The 15,313-nt window shown below is 38.4% G+C and overlaps 1 protein-coding gene across 1 annotated transcript in view; it reads right to left on the reverse strand.

Annotated features, from left to right (window-relative positions):
• ARHGAP15 (Rho GTPase activating protein 15) overlaps positions 1-15,313 on the reverse strand; it is a 379,872-nt gene that overhangs the window by 52,645 nt on the left and 311,914 nt on the right. The window contains exon 12 of the mRNA XM_014941116.1: positions 10,274-10,408. Within this exon, the coding sequence (XP_014796602.1) occupies positions 10,274-10,408 (135 nt within the window). The remainder of the gene's footprint in view (positions 1-10,273; positions 10,409-15,313) is intronic.

Raw genomic sequence — 15,313 nt, forward strand, 5'->3', positions numbered from 1 at the left:
CCTTTCAGGAGGAGGATGTGCAGCACCACTCCTTGCTTCCATTCCCACACTATTTCTTACTTTACTTGACTTTTCTTTTTAGCTGTTATCTGGCCCAGCTGGTGTAGTACAGCTGCTAAAGACGCTTTTCCGCAGCCACATTACCCAGTTTTGCAGCCCTACTTTTTCACAATTTGTGTCCCTCAAGAGACATTATAAATCCTATTAACTTTGAACTCTGGCCCAGCCTTGGTAGGAACGCAAGCCTACCCTCACATTTAGACAGCATTACTTTCCCAAAGTATTTCAGTTTGCAATAGCACTTCCCGTGGCAGACCCAGATCTGCTCAAATGGGTGATGTCGGGAAGCCAGGCCCGTGTCAAGTGATGCCACGAGGCGATGCCTTCAGGGAAGGAGACCTTCGACTTCCCACCCTGGCAGACCTATGCCTGATTTGAACCCCTGACTTAACTTTTCCCTGAAATTCTATGAAACTCAATGAGTATTCTGTGGATAGTGCTATTGTTATTATTCCAGTCATACTATTATTTTTTGTCATGCCCGTTAGCAACGTGGCGTTTTCCTTTTCCAACCCCCTATGTGTGCTATTATGGTAAACCGTGAGGATATTGTTTTGACCGTTCATGACTTGGTTCTGTGCCTGCCTACTTTGTGGAATTTTTAGAACATTTAATTTCTTGTTCCCTCCCCCATGCCATTTTCAGACCATTTCTAGAACATTACCAGAAAAAAATGAGCTGTTGTAACTCCTTCGACTGATTACTGCTCTCAGGTAGTAAAGGTACAGATAAAGCACAGTCTACATCACTTAGTTTTAGTTCTACCAGATTCTCACCCAAAATGTTTTTCATGGTCCTAAGTATAAAGGTGAAAGTTATGCATTTTTTTCTAGCTCATTTGATGCATTATTATCAAGAATCTTGTCTAAAGTTAGAAAGAGCCTTCCCTAATGCTATGTACACTTTTTATCATTATAAAAGAATATTTTATAAAATTGCACGATAATGGTCCACTGTAAGACGCATTTTATGACTGATTTTACTTGCCAGAACTTGAGGGCTCACAAAGTTGCACAGTCTGGTAGAGAAATTTCCAAATGAAGAGTCTGATGTCAGGAAGGGCTTGGGCAGTATGGTTGGAAAACGCTGGTGCTGGAGAGTCCTAGGAGGAGGTAATAGTCCCTTGAAGGACTGGTATAAGTGAACATAGATTAAATTTACCAGGGGCCAACGCTACATGAAGTACTTAGGATGCATAAAAGTACTCCATAAAATTAAGTAGTAGTCCAGGTCTTCAAATATCTACATGACAAGGATCAGAGAACAACTCGGTTGTCATATTTTGCCACCAACACATTATCAGGCCTACTCTTTCTTGGTTCAGGTCCAACATGCTACCACAGAGACATGTGTGGTATTACCTCTTAACTGGGGAAGGTAGCAACTTTTAGATAGTAAGAAGGTGTAGGGAGATAAGGAGAGAGGAAGACAGCCCGAAGCTGGAGGTGGTGACTTTTAGCATCCCCTTCTTGGAGGTTCTCCTTTTTCCTCTTCCCACTTTCCCCCTCCCCTCATCTCTTCCATTTTTGCACCTCTGAAATTGTGTAACTGGGGCATTATAAGCTGCTTCTCCTCCTGTTATTACTTTCCCTGAGTGGAAGCCTCACTCACAAGCCTGATGAAACGTTTTTCCCCTCAAACCCAGAGTGCCAATTCTCACTTTGTCAAGAGCTCCAGATAACCTTCATGAGAAGTTCCTCTCCCCCTGCCTCCCGCAAACACTCCAGGTTACAGAGATCTTGTCACAGTCACTAAATAGCTCCTTCTCTCTCTCTTTTTTTTGCTCCTCTTTTTTTTTTTTTTCTTTGCCCAGTGTTGTTGCTTGGATTTCTCACTTTCTCTTTGTCTTCTCTTTCACCATTCTCTTACGCTAACCCACATATGAACTCTCAAGTTGGCTTGCTTCTTACTTCTGCCCTTTCTTTCCCCTACAAAAAGAATGCCTTACCACAGATGAAATTTCAATTACACAAATACATTATTTTCTGTGCCCCAAAAAGTAAGTAGAAGAGGAGCAAACCGAAAGCCATGCCTTTTTCCATTTGCAAGTTGTTGGTTCCACACTCTGTCAGCCGGCAGTCGGTGTAAAGCTAACAGAGAGTTACCAGAGCCTCAGTGATTAATCTGGTTAACAGTTACAAATATAAACAACTTCTTTTGTAAACTGAAGTGAGGCACACTACTCCCCAGGTAACGTATCCACCAAGCATCCAATGGCTCCGCTAGCTCCTCATAAACAATGCTCTGAGCACCTGTGTCCCATGGCAGTTAAAAGCCCAGAAAAAAACCCCTTTTAGCCTTCCTAGTGCTTATGCCATTGAGGACAAATCCCAGTTTTCCCATAATCTTGCCTAGTGAGTGGTATTTGCAAGTCCTGGTTTCAAAGTGCCGGACCTACCGTGTATAGCAAAGTTCTTGAAACAGGTTCTCGCTGAGCAGATTACTGCAGATTTGTATCCAATAATTTATTGTGTAAGCATTAAACCATTCATATCACAAACACCTGTGCAAGCCAGTTGGCCTAGTCAATTCTTGTTTAACATTTAATTATGAATATAATTAGCATGAGTTAAGAGACAGGCCAGGCATCCGCAATAAAATTTCTACTATGCTAAAAAAATTATAACTATAATAACAAATAAGACTAAGCTGGAAGAGAATATATCCCTCTTGTGCAAACTTTTGCATGATGGCAAAAATCAAGTACAAATTGTTTTTTAACTTTTTCATTTCCTTTGATGATAATTGGAAGGCCTCCATCATATTTATAAGATCAAATTATACACCTTTTCTGTTCCTTTAATATTAAGACCATTTTTATCACTGGTGCAACCCTTTCAATGAGGTTCCTCAGATTGTCCTCTTTTCATCGAAAGGTAAATTAACTAATTTGATGGTATCAGTGGAACACTGTGTTAGGTAGAGTTCATATGGGGAAAAAGGTAGTTAAAATATAATTTCAGTCCACATGTAAGGGTTTTATGAAGATATCTTTGTAGCCCAACACAATTGTGTGCTAACAGAAGAAAAGGATTAATAAATATCACAACCTATCTTGTTTTAAAAGCAGATGCTCATGTTTAGGAAGAAAAAAAAAAAAAGCAAAGTCAATCTAGAATCAGTCTTCTTAGGGACAGGTGTTACCTGGGCTTTCTTCAGAGAGTAAAGCCCTGAAGAAGAGCTAAACCTTCATGTGTAGATTTTCTTTTAATTTCCCTTCCAACTATTAAGTTAAAACTTTCTAAGGAAAAAAAAAAAATAGAGAAAAAAAGGAGGAAATGGTTTATCCACAAATTTTCTTTTCAATGCCCTTTATTTCTGATTATGTTGGGCTCTTTTCCACCTGAAAAGAAAAAAAAATCTATTCATAGACATGCCCTCCAATTTAATTTTTTTTTTTTCCTAAAACAGTTGCTTCCAGACCCGGAAAGATCTATATAAAAATGCTGATGAAGAGAAACTGTTCGCAACTGTGAAGGGAAGGTCATTGAAAGAGAACTAGGAGGTTACTGGGGCATATTGTTCCTTGACACCTCCAGGGAAAAAAAAAGCCTGGAAAGAACCTCTTTAGTTACCAGTTTGCTGCTATTACAAATATGACAACCTCCATTTACAGTTTTGGTGATATTCTTCCTTACTGCCTCGAATTTGAGTGGAGACTGCACTAGAATATGGTCACTTTAATGGTTAAGAATGTTATATCTTGAATAATTTTGAATAATTTTTATAAACTAATATAGTTCTTTAGTTTAAACTGCACTTTCTCATCTATTTTTTTTTACTTACTGGTTTCACTCAGGATGATAATATACACTTGTTGTCTGTATTTTGTTAACTATTAGAAACCTTCCCTTATAGTCTCTCTGTGTCCTATATCATCTTAACATCTCTTCTAAAACATGAGGGGGTTTTCTTTCCATTTCAATATCAATTAATCATTCCGGATTCAGAATTTCACCCAACTTTCCAGATAAGGCGTCAAAAAGCTTTCCAAAATTGATTTAATTTTTCTCAATCTCCACTGAAAATATCTGGTGCCACTTTCTGAATTAGCTGTTACTATTATTGTTAGTCTTATTGTGCTTGGGGGATACATACGTCTACAGATATACCATACACATATTCATCATATTTACACGGATGGATATCCCTAAGATTACACTACTCACAAAAATAATTCCTTTCTTTAAGAAATTTCTTAAAGAATTTCACCTCAACTTTTGAATTCTTCTTGTTTCTACATTTTTTTTTTTTGTTCATGTTTAGTTTATGGGTTTCTACTGCCTTCTGATACTTAAATTTGGCCAAAAAGGTATTAATTATCATTTTTTTATGCGAAATATATTGTAGTGACCTTGGATTTGTTTATAAATCACCATGTTCACATGAAATTGAGGCTTTCTGATGCCATGCCAAGCCCCAAAACTTCCTTGGACAAGTAAATGGAGGATAGGAAAACGATTTCAATAGGAGGCTCGCCAACTGTGAATCTGAAGGCAGTTTGATTAGGACTCGAAGCCCACAGATTGAGATTATGACAGAAATTTGCATAATGCCAGAGACTGATAAGATTTGGTTTCTCAGGAACCTATTACGTGATGATGTTAAGAGACTGTCATGGATTTCTTACAGTGCAATATGCTGACTTGTCTTTCCAAGACGAGTTGGCCTTGAGCCTTGTTCTTTGTAAGCCTCGAGTGAGGTTTCTTTAGATGTCTTTTGAAAATCTCTTTAGACATCTTTTATAACTTTCCACCAAGATGATACAAGGATGTTATGACTGTCAGAATAAATGAATGTATTTACTTCCTTTCTGTTTCCCAGCTACTATTTTCATAACACTGCATAGTAGTTCAGAGCAGGTCCTTGCTACACGATGTTTTCAACCAATGTAGCTCTGCTCTTCGATCATGATTATGTATTGATGACTAGATTTGCTTATTGCCTCCTGACACGGTTTTTTGCCTGATTTTGGTGCAGACAGCTTTCCTGCAAACTCCTCAAAAGTTACATTATTCAGTGCAAAATTTGGTATGGCCTGCTGAAGACCAAAGCATGATCATTGCCCAGACAGATGCGAGTTACTGCATCATGTTGTCTCGAGCCACGTGGGCAGAGGGTTCTTGGGGGATCTTTCTGAAGCAGAACTAGAGCCCAAACTCAGAGAAAACCTTTTTACTGGTGCCAGCTTCATCCTGGAGATGAAGACAACTGACCAACATGGGGAAGACTGACAACTAATGATAGCACTGCTACCTTTGTGGGTTTCTTCCATTCTCATGAAAAAAAGAGTTTATAGCCTTGCTGTGTTATCATTGTAGATTTTGTCAGACAAGACCAGTAAAGACCAGTACCTCACAACAGAAAAATTGCAATAAATTTTTTATCTAATGTCTTTCAATAACCAAAAAAGTTACAAAACTTTATCAAGTGTAAAATGCTAAATAACCATCTTCAGTTTCCATACAGTAGGGTAACACATAAGATTAGAGGATTGATAGGAATGACATTGTGAATTCTGCTTAGCATGCACCAGGAGACCCTAATTGATATATCGAAAGGATATGTGTGAAATCAGTTGAAAAAAGTGTTAATGGTCTATCAGAGCAATCAAAAAAGAAAAAAAAAAAAAGAAAAAGAAAAAAAAGAAATCCAGATCTTGAAAAACCAAAAATGATATGAATACCTAATGTGGACCTTAGGTAGTGTCTAGGCACTTAAATTCACCTTTATAATTCTGAAAAACCTGATTCAACCACCATCTATCCCTGAACATGCATGAGCTGCAATGAGAGATGCTGCAATTGTGACCTTCAAAGTCCTTTAGGTGCCTATGGCTCTACTTCTCCCCATACAGAGAAAGGCTTCCTTTTCTGCCAGGGTTGAAAAGCTTGAGCTCCAGAGATGGGGGATTACTTTGCCTAAGTGTCTGGGGAGGCTTCATCCTGGGGGGGATCACCAGGACCTAAGCCACTAACTAGATCTGGTGCCCCACAAATGCTGTCCTTTCTCCAGGGGCTTGGTGGCTGATGCCCAAGTTTTCTCTTCCTCATGCTGAGGCCTGAGATCTCTCAAATCGGGCTGTGGCTTCCACCTGAAAACCTGCAAGTCAGATTTTGCAACTCTACACTTTTATTAATCTCATTCCTGTGCTCATCTGCCTGAAGTGAGAAACCCACAGCAGTAACAGACACCTTCATTCAGAAAACTGTCTGCAGAAGAGTCATAATTCTGGCAAAAGGAGTTCTATTTAGAATACATACATAAAAATACACATCTGTCTCTGTGTGTGCACTTTAAATAAATCACCTATTTATCTACAGCACTTATGTGACACCTATTAAATTCATATTAGAGATAAGGAACTGAAATGAAGGCATAATCACTAGACCTCATTGAAAAAAATCTTTCCAATGTAGTAATCTTTCCAACCTGTTGCAGAGAAAATCAAAGACCTGAACTCAAGCCTTCCAAACCAGAGACAGATGTTGCAGCTTTGGGAACTGGGTGGAATTTTCCTTTGTGGAATATCAGTTGGGTTTTTTTGTAACTGCAGTTGGACAGATGCACTGTCTATACAGATGCGCAGTCTATACAGTTTTCTCCAGCAGAAAAGATCTGGAAGGACTAGTTGGTATTTGAATCTTTCCTACGCTGTTGATATCAACCATCATTGCACAGAAGACTGCAGTACACAGATTTATTTTTTTTTCCCATACCTTCTGCCTGAAACTTTTCAAGAAAACTAGTGCAATTAAAATTACGATGTATAATCAACTAACACATTTACCTGCTAATAGTTCTATCACAGATTTTTGGGGGTAGATATTTTTTTTGTTTGTTTCAATGGCTGAAGTCCTGGCATAAGTTTGTATGGCCATGCGGGTTGAATTCTGTAAATAAGGTGACTAAGTGTTTCGGTTATTGGCACTTTTACCACCTTATTCACATGAAGCACAATTTTACTTGCAGACAATCTGTTGAACCACGTCTGTTGATCTTCCAGAAAATCAATAGAACTATTTGCGGTGCTAAGTAATTTAAGTGTGGCTGAACCTGACTTCATAGCAGCATTTGGGCACACTTTAGAAGTGCATATTTCATCCAAAATACCACAAAATGACTTGCCAGTAATATACTAGACAAAGTCCTTGAAAAAAAAACGCTTTCCAAATCCTAAGAAGCAAAATTAGTATTAGGTCAGAGGTCTTGTGGCCTTCCATTTATCATTTATAAATTCTCCGATATAAGCTATATGGACAGTAATTACCCAGCTTCAGCCTGGCAAGCAGAATTCTGAGATTCTATAATGCCCTGAATTATCTTCTAATATTGTGGCCATATCTAAATTGTTCTAAAGTTATTTATAGGGGAAATTGAAGGTGGAGAGCAAGCACTTTCCCTAATACACCGTACTGTAAAATTTTGTTCCCCTCCACATAATAGAGATGTTAATTAAAATAGCGGCATCCAGGAAAAGTAACGCTAAGCTCGCTACGGACTTTTTTTCACATAATCTTTAAAATAGCATCAGCATAAGGAGTCCATAGCACCTCTTGGGTACTCATTTCTCCTGAAACTTCTAGTTAAGCGACTAAATCCCCAAGAAATATTATTGGTAACTTGTTACTACCTTCTACAGGTAGGTTTTTAGACCAACTTCATTTAACTTACCAAATGCATGGCTCTGACTAAGGGGTGTTCAGTTCCAGACCAAGAATATAATCAACATGGCAGTGTGGGAATGTGTCCTAATTACCTTTTTCCTAGCCATCATCGGATTGGTTTATTTCTACCCTTATTAAGCACTCCTCCTAACTGTACTGCACACCCATGCCCTGCAAGCTAATAATTCCCATTTTTGAAGAACTAACAGAGAAGACAGAGATACAAGAGCCTCTTTTTCACAATAATATGAAGAAGGAGGGAAATTTTCTAGCAGCTCAGTACTGACCAGGCAGAGTAATTAGCACAAAGTAGCTGAGAAATCAGAGAAAAGAGATTTTTTTTACTTTGCCTCAGGACTATTAGCATACAGAAGAGCTCCAAAAACACGGAAACCACCTAATTGTTGTTTATGGACGTTTTTTAAGTAGAGTTGGTAAGAATACAGATTTGTAGATACTATGGCAGTAAAGGCCAAATAAAGAGAAGATTGATTGGAAATCGTAGATTACTTTAGACAGTTGGATTAGGTAGAAATCACCCTGATGTGCAGTAAAGCAAGCAACAAGAATTAGGGGTTTGAAATAGTGCGAAACATGTCTCAGAGTGCTAGCATTTTCTTCCTAGGAATAAACTGTCTTAAAATCCCTCTATAAATGACTGTTCATTAGCCTATCAATGTGTATAATGGCTCTCAAAATCATAATAAGAATTAATAATAGTTCAAATAGCAGAAAGGGACATTAATTTCGCACTCATGAATATTAATGCTTTAGTAGACAGTCTCTTCCCCGACATGCTTTCAAACTCTTAATTCTCAAGTCTATTACCGGTTACCTGTTATTTTTGCTATCAAAAACCTCCCCACCCAGCCACCAAAAGATTTCAAATCACCTTGATTTGGGCACTAGCGGAGAGGATGTGAGAAGAAGACAGCGTGAAGGATGAGATCATGGTGTCCTGATAATGTTCTTCAGAATACAATAGTCTTTGCTCAGCCAAATCTACACCAAAGGGCGGAGAAAAGTAGCGATAAAGGGGAGAAAGATTCTATTTAGCCCCAGAAGACCACTATGATGGTGGATTATCAGGAAGAGAAAGTGGTAATGGGAGAGTATCGGTGTTAAATGTTCGACTGCAGAATAAGGTGCATAAGAAGAGATGCAAATGGCATGCCAGGCTGCACCCTGTGAACTGACTTCATCACTTAAGGCACCATATCTCCTCCTTTCCAAGAGGACATAGCAGGTGGATGGAGAACCACCTGAAGGGCACAGTCAGCACTGGTGCTTCAATGAACATCTTGTCCCAGTGCATCGCAGAAACCGAAGCTGAACAGTAAGAAATTCTTTATTGTTTTTCCCCTCCTAACACTGCAAAGACTGTGCAACAAGAGCTTAAGCTGGAGAGATGATGTTCTCCATCTAGTTTCCACGTGCTTTGAAAGGAGCAGAAAGTGAGCTGCCAAGAGTAAACTTTCAGGTACCGCATTTCTTTAGGTTGTGTATTTAACTGCACTGCACCTCTAAACAACCGAGAAGGGAAGGATCTTGTGAGATGTATTTAACCTCATTATATCTGATGCTGGGTCTTGAAAAGCTTTAGCTGAACTAAAGACTCTTATGAATATAAAATCAAAGTGAGCCGTACATTAAGGGTTTCATATTCTCTGGCAGCTGCGCATGTGCACACAGAGCTCTCATTACCAGTAATGGCAAATCTGCATGCCCATCATTCAGAAAACAGATCTCTAAGTACTTTACTGGGTTTGTTTTTTTCCTAGAGACTTTTCTCTATTGGACCTTTAATTAATCTCCTACTAGGCTTTTCCCCTTTAAGCTATCCCTCTCCCCTCCCTTACTTTCCAATGGGAGTAAACCCCCAAATCACTGTTTTTAAAGTCAAGTTTTTCCAAGCCAGTTTTACAAAATGCACCTGCATATATTAAACACAGAGAGGGTTTGCAGCACACAAACCACAGAGACGTGTAACAGACTAAATGCCTCGGACTTTGAAAACGCTTTTGTTGCCTGCCAACTTTAAACAAAATAAAAATAAAACAAAGGTAGATACGAAAATGAGAACACGAATGTTTTTGCATTCTTTTTTGTGATCCCTGCAAGGCAAGAGTCTGCAACCTTGTGGAACAAAACACACGCATTTCATTCTGATTAACATAAAGACAGCCCATTCTAACATGATTCACAATTATTAGTCTCTCTCTTGTGTTTGGGGATATATGGATTATCAGCCTAGCATATTTTGAATACATACACATTTTAATTCCTTTCCTAAACCATTTTCGGCACTACAGTTAAATCGCATATACAAAATTTATAGATCAATAATTCAGTATTTTTTCTCCAGTTAAATAACTAAATGCTGTAGGAGGTAAAAGGCAGTCAAAAACAATAAAAAAAAAAACAGGATCACGGATAATGGAAGGTAAGTCAGATTTGAGATGCCTCTGTTCTTCTATTTTTAAGTTTATTATTATTTTTATATAACAGACTATTTCAGTAGCTTCTACTGTATCTGATGTACTTACTTATCGCCTCCACAAACTGTTCAAAGAAGCAGTATGGGAACAGCGGCTCAGGCAGCTCTCTGAAAAACATCTTGAGTGCTCCGGTGACAACGTGGATGTCCTCCCACTGGCTGTCGTCCAAATTCAGCTTCTCTTCTGGGAAAACACGAGGAGAAATGGAACAACTGGTTTTAATGAAACAATTACAAGACACTAATTATTATGTTAATGTTTGCCTACTATCATCAGCAACCGTTAACAGCCTTCTGCACCTAGAGGTTTGGTGCTGTGCATGGTTTTTTTTTTTTCTTTTTTTTTTTTTTTTTTTTTTTTGTAGGAAGAGAACATTTTCAATGGAATACCATCTGTAGGAATGCAGCTAACAAAAAACAAGAGACACAAAGAGACAGTACCATTGACACAGTATGTCAGATACATTTATTCCCATAATGCATCAGTATGAAAATTAGCATCACAGCTCAACATGATTCAAAGCTATTTGGTTTTGAGGCCGAGGGGCTAAGAGTTGCCAACGATGGCCGGCTCAAGGGACCGGCCTAAAGGCCTTGCTGAGCCAACAGGAGACATATGCTAAACATGGCAATAGAAAATGAGTTATTGCTTTACATGTGTTAGCCTTGCTATGTACAAGGGAATAATGGGGAACGCTTTTCTCCTTTTTTTTGCCTGAATGTAATGTCAGCAAGGAATAGAGTACTGTGAGAGAAAGGATATTAATTCCTTCTTACTGCTTCAAAAATATTTTGTTTGGTTTTCATCTCTGGGAGGAAGATTTGCCCAGCAACAATATTAGACAGACCCCTGTTGGCCTACCTAGGCTATGCAAAGCTGTCAAAAATGATAACACGCTAAAGACAAACCACAAGTGCTTACAAAACTGTTTTGCAAACAAAAAAAATGTTTTCTTTTGAAGCTTGACTGAGCTGAGGAATTTAAATATAAAAGAAACTAAATGCTAAAATAGAGTTTCTAATAAAAATAAAACAAGATTGGACGATTATGCTGGTTTTCTTTGGTTTTGTTTTTTCTTTTTAATTCTAGTAGTGTGATACTGTTAGAACATATTAAACAGTGAGATCATAATCCATATAAAACTCTAGGAAAGTGCAAATCCTTATTAGTCCAAATTAAAATGACACACACTTTCTCCAAGTTCTGTTACTCCAAAAATGGAGTTTGCTTTTTTTCACATGTGCTATGATTCTCCTTTTTAGAAAATTTCAGTCTGAATGCAAATCGGGGGCCAACCATGAAAACTACTGAACAAATTTAATTTGAAGCAACATAATCCTGAAATGTTTTACTAAATGTCACTGAAATTTCATGTTTAGCAATTCAGCTGGCTTCAAGAGCAGTCTCTTTGTTGAACTGTTGTTAAACAAAATGGTAAAATTATTGGAGACACATGGACACCCACAACTCCAGATCCCTGGTGCTTTAACGTAATAGTTTTCTCACTATAGAGTTTACTTTTGGACAGAAAATCTTATTCGAAATAGAGTTGTCTTTCAACTTTTATTTAATAAATATTATTAAATGTCCTTTAAATTTCTGGATTCAGGAAATGTATACAAATAAAGGACTGGACCAAATTCCTTGACTTGGAGTAATGTGAGACAAAGCTGGAACAAAGGCAGACTTGTGCATTTCATTCAGTTGTCTTGCTTGTTTCTTTGGTTTCAAGACCCCTTTTTTTTTTTTTTTTTCCTTTCTTCCCATTGAATTACCTCAATCATAAAAGTAATGATTTGATCTCAAATGAGTTACCAGAGGGGATCTTCTTTAGACTCTGAGATCATATTTGATTGATCGTATTTCAACAATTAGCCTTTTATTTTGCCACACACTATTGAACTAGATCGACAGCATCTTAGCAGGCCAGCTTTAAACAGTCAACTGTTAACAATAGCATCAAAAAGGGAGACCTGATGGGGTTTACTGTCACTTTAAAGAACAGGGTGGGTTTTCACATTGTTGAAATCTGTCAGATATTTTGAAATGTCCCTCTCACTATGGTGCCACACCCCCTGCGTGCCCTTATAATAAAATTGGTTTTACTCCTGATTAAATCATTTTCTCCCTACCCACTACCATACTTCTCATAATGGACCTGTGTGCTCTACAGCTGGTGTTCTTCCCATGGTACCAATTCTTACTTTATCTTTTAAGCACTTTGCTGCTAAGATCTCATGCAGAGTGCTTATGTTTTGTTAAGAGCTTCATTCTTAGAGAAATAGCTTAACACATGTTCTAAAAATGTTGTACAACTTATTGCTTAAAACACATTTAGAAAATGTATAAGTACTGTAGCTTTGGCACAGAACTTTAAGTAGAAACCTTAAAAAAAAAAACAACTTGTTTTTGCCATGCATTTGTCTTAAATGTCTAAAGTGGAATGCTTGACTTCTAAGGCTTTATAGAGACTTATCTTACCAGATTTTTGCACCATTTCCAGCTCTTCAAGGAAACGTGTTAGGAATGTATCATCGTGAAAGCAAAGGGTGTCAATTTTCCCTCTAGCAATAAGAGAGTTTTTAAAAATGTTTGCTAGAAGGAACAAATGCCAAGTCAAGAAAAAAAAAATTAAAAAGAAAATAGAAGTCCATTCAGTGTAAGACTCTCGTTTGGTTCCCACTGGTTGGAATCGCTCACATACCATGGCAATAGGGCCATAAACAAACACACACACGCATTTCAGGCTAGGTTTAGGGGGTGGACCTGACTTTTTGGCTTTAATCAGACATATTTCTTACTGGGGTGTTTTGCTTATATAAAGATTAAGTCCCAAATCTGGTATTTAAACTTGACAGTCAAGGACTGCTTTCAGTCAGGAGATGCTGTATCTGGGAAGATGCTCAAAATCTCACAGTCCTAAAAATTTGCTTTAACTTGTCAGTAGTATTTGATTAGTTCAACCATCACTGCCAGTTGATATCATATATCTTAGATACAGACACAAATATGCCCAGAAAATCCCATAAAATTTATGCTAATACTCAGGCTGAAAATATAAAGACCACATTAAGTAAAAAAAAAAAACAGTGCGGGCACCTGTCAAGGTTATTAGTTAAAAAAAGTCAACATACAATACATTTGCAAAGGGAATGTGTGTTTTGCTGCGCTATTATTCTTAGTAAATCAGCCTTTTCACCAATACACATTTTTAATGGCACTAGCAATGTCTGTGGTAGAAGCAAAGAGGAGTTCAGCTTTGGTTCAAACATACCCAACATATCCTCATAAGGTTATCCTTGCTCAAAAAGGAAGAAAGTAATCTATGGAAAGATCAGCTAAAGACGAAAAACAAAAAAAAAAGAAAAAAAAAAAAAGGGCAGCAAATCAACCAAAGCAGTACAGAAAGCCCAGTTTTGAAAGAAAATGGATGTGGTTCCTCTAACCACATGCCCTGCCTGGGATCTAAACTAGTCTCTGGGAGCAAAATGCACTCATCTGAAATCACTGCTCATCCATTTTTCTTTTAAGATATTTTATACGAGTATTTTGCCAGCTACATACTGTTTTTTGCCCATGCTGCCATTAAATCCTGAGCACTATGTTCAGAGGTTCTACTTAGAATCACAGAATCATAGATCAGTTTGGATTAGAAGGGACCTTTAAGGGTCACTTAGTCCAACCTCTCCTGCCACGGGCATGGACTTCTTCAACTAGATCAGGTTGCTCAGAGCCCCGTCCAACCTGACCCTGAATGTTTCCAGGGATGGGACACCTACCACCTCTCTGGGCAACCCATCACCTAGGTTAGCATGTCTTCCTCCAGGTGGTCTCATGGATGACCTCAATAGCGTGGAAAGCAGTTCCTGCAAACCTAACTATCTGTGCCTGGTTTGCTATGGAGGTTATGCCTCAAAAAACTTTCTGAAGCCTTTGGTGAGATGTGTCTGATTGAGTCTCAGACTGAAATCTGTTTGCTCACGTCACTCCCTTTTTCATCATTTCCAGGCTGCTGGCCGCATGGAAGGCACTTGGACATGACAGCTCTGTAGTCCCCTACAAACCTTTGGCATTTGGGGACTGATCGACCCTCAGCTCCAGGGTGAGAAATCACAGAGCACTGGAGTCTCCATCCCAGAGGCCAGCACATGTGCCAAAGGAGATGTCCCCTGGAGAAAGCCCTGCTCGGCACTGTTAGCTAATGCATACCATTTCCCTCACATCGAAGTCCTTGCAGAAGAGCTGGGTGTGCACAATGCATTCCCAGTTGACTGAAAACTTGGGAAACTTGCTGGACTGACTCATCCCAATAGACGGTTTACTAGTGAGAGATCCGAAACAGAGGCCTGTGGTTGAAGGAGGAGAAGAAAAGTCCTCTTACATTCTTGGAAAAGAAAAACTGCCCAGTGTCATTCCTCTTCTTTCTTTCTCAAACTTGAAGACACCTCTTTTTTCTTTTTCTTTTTATTTCTTTTTTCCCCCTTTTTCTCCTCCTTTTTTTAAAAGTTATTATATTCTTCAAAAATAATTTGCTTTTTGTCTTTTTATTTTTTTTCCCCTTTTTCTCCTCCTTTTTTAAAAAGTTATTATATTCTTCAAAAATAATTTGCTTGTTATTTAAGGTCTTCAATAGGAAAAAAGAGGAAAAAACAGACTCAAGCAGGAGTTCTTCACTTGCATCAACACACTCCATGGCTAAATCCCTTTGTGAGAGCTATTTTCAGGGCTGACAGCACAAATATTAATTTATATCCATTCCAAACTCAACAATTCTATGATTCTATAATTCTATACACCGAAGGTATGTGTGTTCCATAGCCGTACCTGCATTTCTCAAGCCACAGCTTCTCTGATTACTAGTGCAGAGACACAGCAACCTTCTTAACCCACCAAGGGACAATAGGAGCTCAAAAATTACTGCAAAGTGTTGCTATTCGGGACAAACAGCTTCTTTCGAAGTGATTTCACTCAATTTAGAGCAGTAATAGAGTCTGGAGACAACACAGCAATGGGATGCTGTGAGGTGGTGAAGGCTCTTGCTCATCATATGACGAGGAGCTCACCCCTTGGCGATGTGGCACATGATGC

Source organism: Calidris pugnax, unplaced genomic scaffold, assembly GCF_001431845.1.
Source record: "Calidris pugnax isolate Ruff unplaced genomic scaffold, ASM143184v1 scaffold60, whole genome shotgun sequence".
NCBI lineage: Eukaryota > Metazoa > Chordata > Aves > Charadriiformes > Scolopacidae > Calidris > Calidris pugnax.